This window comes from Triticum dicoccoides, chromosome 1B, assembly GCF_002162155.2.
Source record: "Triticum dicoccoides isolate Atlit2015 ecotype Zavitan chromosome 1B, WEW_v2.0, whole genome shotgun sequence".
NCBI lineage: Eukaryota > Viridiplantae > Streptophyta > Magnoliopsida > Poales > Poaceae > Triticum > Triticum dicoccoides.
Window position 1 is genome coordinate 346,806,527 of NC_041381.1, and position 5,270 is coordinate 346,811,796.

The 5,270-nt window shown below is 44.7% G+C and overlaps 1 protein-coding gene across 1 annotated transcript; it reads left to right on the top strand.

The window, feature by feature from the left end:
* Positions 1-1,529: 1,529 nt before the first annotated feature.
* On the top strand, positions 1,530-4,836 carry LOC119350367 (putative ripening-related protein 4). Its single transcript, XM_037618235.1, has 2 exons — positions 1,530-2,095; positions 3,132-4,836. Exons 1-2 carry the CDS (start codon positions 1,530-1,532, stop codon positions 3,724-3,726), a joined length of 1,161 nt encoding a protein of 386 aa, XP_037474132.1. The 3' UTR covers positions 3,727-4,836.
* Positions 4,837-5,270: the final 434 nt, after the last annotated feature.

Genomic DNA, 5,270 nt, shown 5'->3' on the forward strand with positions numbered 1-5,270 from the left:
ATCTGCAGCACTTACAAGCTCATATTAAGATTTCCCAATCGATCCTGTACACATTCAACCAATGTATATAAGCTATTCTTTTTGAACAATAATAGGTTAGAGCATACTCTCACACCGATTAGCTTACATTCGGCCTTTGCGCCATTGGCGCAACGGGTCATCTAGTTTACACATAAAAATGCCAAGGGAGGGAGGTATACTACCGTGCTATTGACACAGAAGATGCTGGAGTATCTTTTCAAAAAAAAATCCCTACGGTCAAAGTTACCATGGTGTTTCTATACCTCAGTTATCAGATGTGCGCTGCGTATATTACCATCTATTTACACATAAATTATCGGGTATCTTTTCACATTTGTCTTCCCCAATGATTAAAGTTACCACGATGTTTGTATCTAAATTATCAGGTCTATGGCGTGAATGTTATCGTGCTATTTACAGAAATTACCGGGGGGCGGGTTCAACAAATTTATTCCTAATGATCAAAGTTACCACGAACATGTCAAAAACAGTATTTTCCTTAGCCTACTCAACAATGAGTGTCATAGGTGAGGTGGTTAGCTCCCTTTGTTGATTACCTGTAGAACAGAGATCAAATCCTAGTCCAAGCATTATTTTTGCTGAAAATCGGGAAGGAAGGCGCGTGGGCCATAATTGACGATTACAAAAATTAGGAAGGCACGAGCAGGTGTGCCCGATAAAATCGGGGAGGGCGTGCGGGAAAGGAAAGAAATCGGGGGAGGTCGTGCGGGAAAGGAAGGAGATCGGGAGGCATGCGGGAAAGGAAAGAAATCGAGAGGACGTGCGGGGAAGGAAGGAGATCGGGAGGGAACTGACGGCGCTGGATGCGTGTGGCAATTTCGCAATCTGCCACACGGTTGCGAGATACATTTTTCGTATATCAATATATCACTTTTTATCTTTACCTTTTTCTCCCTACTTGTTTTTCTTCTTCCTTGTTCGTTCTTTGTGTTGAGGGTGACGAGACCCTAGGGACAATTAGGTCGACCTGGGGCAGCCATAGCCACTACACGCCCTGACGGGGTCCCTCTCGGGCGTATGGAGTTTCGGGTCTCCAAAAGACCTTGCCGGCATGTCTTGCGTATCGCGCTCCGGTGAGACTCCTCCAGCTACGTGTCCTGCATACAACACTCACACGCCAAAGGTACACAGTGACGTGTTCGTGTGCAAACAATGAGGTGTGGGACGACCCCTTGTATTAAAAAAACATATTATCGGCTACACCAAGTGTTTGGCCCGTTTAGCAGGTTATTAAATTATGACAAGATAACATTTGGAACACCAATCAGAAGCCCATACGAGAGGGTACGGTACGTCCACACATCAAGTATTCATAATCTGAACACAACAAAGAATTGCCGTAGCAAACAACCTGACAATGTTCATACCTAGCACTACTAGCAGCAAGGGTACTACAAAAGCCGATGCGCACACAGCAATTCCGAAAACAAGGCCAAACACACCAGGAATCAGCATAACAGAGAGAATACAAGTCAGGGCAAACTGAAATGGCCAACTTCAGAGCTCTAGCCACCGCCGCGATCTTCCTCCTGGTCGCGCTCTCCACGTCGCACATTGCCTCCTCCCTTCGCCCCGGCCTAGGGGTCTGCCGTGCCAGCGGCTATCTCCCGGGCAAGTCCGGCAACTGCGAGAAGAGCAATGACCCGGACTGCTGCGAAGACGGTAAGAGGTACCCACAGTACCACTGCTCGCCGCCGGTCACCGCGACCACCAAGGCCGTCCTGACGCTAAACAGCTTCGAGAAGGGCAAGGATGGCGGTGGCCCGTCAGAGTGTGACAACTCCTACCACAGCGACAAGGAACTGGTCGTTGCGCTCTCCACTGGCTGGTTCAAGAACATGGCACGTTGCGGTCACCACATCAAGATCACCGCAAACGACAAGTCCGTGTACGCCAAGGTGGTGGACGAGTGCGACTCCGTGTATGGCTGTGACGCTGACCACAACTATGAGCCTCCATGCGATAATAACATCGTTGATGCCTCACCGGCGGTGTGGAATGCCCTGGGGCTCGACCAGAACGTCGGCATGGAGGATATCACCTGGTCAGAGGAGTAAACAGCATAACCGCGTGGCAGGCATACAAGATAAGTGAGTGATATATATCATGTACAGAGTTAAAATAGGAATATGCAACTAGGAGCCTCCGTGCGATAGGAATATAAATTGTCCCTGTAAATATGATATACTATGTAATTTGTGCTCAATATGTTAGAGCTACTTTCTATGGGAGTAATTTGCGATGCATGGACAACCCCCAAACTTCCAATGCCTTTATCTGAAAAAAAAACAGAATTAAGTGACTACACAGGTTGTAGAAAACCAGATATTGAGACAATCTCGGGAGCCAAATCATCCAGAAACACGCACTTGGATGCATTTTTTCTCAATTCTTTAGTGTCCAGGAAATCTGATACAGCCAAATAATCAGACCATATTTCCAGTATAATTGATCAAACCAGGACAAACCTGCTTCCTTTTTTGGGCCAAAATGTTCAGTTATACACTCAGTTCTCATTTATTTTATGTTCCATCTGTTAGTCTCTGTTTTAAATATTAAGCCTTTTCAATTTCATCAAAAGTCTCCTTTTAACAGTGAAACAACACAAACTTACAGAAACCATACGATGCCAGTTTCAACCAGCAAAATGATTTGCTCACAATTGATCAACTACCATTCTATTCGAAATACGACTCATTAAGCTACTACTGAGTAATAATGTAATTCACATTACAAACACAGGAAAAAATGTGACGACGATGGAACAATTACACATCAATTTTCTTGTCAAGCTCAGAAACTAACCTTGGAGTTGACAAACCAAGAAAAGGGACAGTATGTTACATGCCTACTTAAACCAGTGTTATAGTTCAGTGAACACACGGTAGCATAGTAATTGCTGAAATGTTTTGCCCAGAGCTCTATATGATAGCACGCCAAATATGTGCAGCCAATCATCAAGAACTTGGCGCCCATGAAATTGCATAGCAATTGCTGATTTCTGAGCTCTACATAAAGTACCCACCCATACCACTTGAGCATAAAGCAATAGTTCAATTGAAAGCTGCACAGCTTAAGGTGGCAAATAGCATGGCTAACCCGAAGCTACTAGCTGTGCTTGTGCTCTTGCAGGTAATCACTCTCCATATCCATGGTGTCGCATCGTCCACAGCCAACAAACACGTGCCAAAGCCCAGTGGTGGCCGCTGCCATATCAGCGGCTTCCTCTACGGCAAGGCTGGCAAGTGCAACAAGGAGAATGGCTCCGACTGCTGTATTCCCCGCCACCGCTACCCGCAGTTCAGGTGTTCGCCCCCAGTGTCCTCCAAGACAGTGGCAACCTTGACACTGAACAGCTTTGCCCGCGGGGGCGACGGTGGTGGGCCGTCCTTCTGTGACGATCGCTACCACAAGGACAGCGAGCTGGTGGTGGCGCTGTCTACTGGGTGGCTGCGCCTCGACGGCACACGTCGGTGCAACAAGATGATCCGCATCAGCGGGAACAGGCGGTCCCTGCTGGCCAAGGTCGTCGACGAGTGTGACTCAGTGCATGGCTGTGACAAGGAACACAACTTTGAGCCACCATGTGCAAACAACATCGTGGACGGGTCGCCAGCGGTATGGAAGGCGCTGGGGCTCAACAAGAACGTCGGAAAATTCAAGATCACTTGGTCTGATGTGTGAGCTCTGAGCTGCACCATGGCAATGTCGTGCTAGTCTATACTTAGAGGCATACACAAGGGAACTGTGTGCTCCTCATTTATATAAACCATATGGTGTGTGTGTGTGTGTGTGTGTGTGTGTGTGTGTGTGTGTGTGTGTGTGATGATGATGATAATCTTGGCGATGGAGCAAATAAGCCGTATTTGCTATCCCAAGAAAAGTGTGTACTTGTTAATTTCCAAAACTATGTGTGCTACTGTATTAGCAATAAATTACTACTTGAAATAATGCACCAGTATTTTGCATGTTAAGAAGTTGGTGATGCACCAGTATTTTGTATGTTACCAAGTTAGTAATGACTCTGGTTTTGTGCGGTGAAAGCTCATTTAGGTTACAGATGTTTGAACAGTTCAGCTATTTGAAACAAAAACAAAAATCGAAGAGAACCAGACAATGCCAGCAAATTTCAGGTGTTATAGAAATTTTATGTTATAACAAAAGATACTGTAGAAGTACCTTAAGAGATACTCCCCCTGTCTCGCAACATAAGATCCTTTTTTAAGCTAACATAGCTTGAGAAACGATCTTATATTATGGAACGCACGGAGTACATCTTTAGACACCTGTCCAAATTTGTTCTTCGTCTAACAGGAGCCAGAGTAGCCAATCACATGTATCCTCTGTACTAGAATACAACAATTGCTAACTGAAACTGAAGACAACATATGCATTTGAGCGCTACACTTATATATACCAGTACCACAGTACCAGTTAGTCTACTCACAGTCTAATACTGCCTCCGTCCGGAAATACTTGTCGTAGAAATGGATACAAATGGATGTATCTAGAACTAAAATACATCTAGATACATCCATTCCTCGGACAAGTATTTTTGGACGGAGGGAGTACTAGGTTAAAATTACTTGTTATTGGCCCATTGAGCAGGTCAAATAACCATACAACTATTTGGCCTGGCATCAGAAGTCACAACTCACCTGAAACCCTATGAACACATCAAGGCCATCTAATAAATCTGAACACCGCAACGAATTGCATGGAAAACAATGAAATAATGCCATAACTCATAACACCACCGTTTGAAAAATAATATCATAACACTAGTCCAGTCAGTAGGCACTAGGAATAGGTGGTTTCCCGGTAGGCTCAATTTCTTTTTCGCTGAAACGGAACTCCAATAATGATATTTCAAATATCAAAATAAAGTCTTTTGCCACAGCAAATTCCGGGTTTTTCCAGAGCAAAAAGGCTGCCCTCTCACAGTCTGGGTTTTATTATAAAGCCAAATAGGAAAGCAAAATATAAAGAGTTCGGTCTATTTAGGTTATTAATAAAAATTGGGATTGAGGAACCAAGAAAAGGGACATCACGTTAGATGCAAAGTTAAACCAGTGGCTTAGCCATGCCTAGAAAAATCAAGTGGCATAGGAATTGCTGAAAAAGGCTTTCCTAGAGCTCTAATGTGGCCATGTCAAATGTGCGCAGCGAATCGGCAAACTTGTAGCCTATGAAAGAAATACCATACCACATCCAGTACTTGCAGTCCT

Excerpts from the sequence above, each read along its gene's own strand:
- LOC119350367 (XM_037618235.1), top strand. The coding sequence starts at position 1,530 with ATGGCCAACTTCAGAGCTCTAGCCACCGCCGCGATCTTCCTCCTGGTC. Across the intron at positions 2,096-3,131 it reads GATATCACCTGGTCAGAGGA|CATGGCTAACCCGAAGCTAC; the intron begins GTAAACAGCATA and ends GGTGGCAAATAG.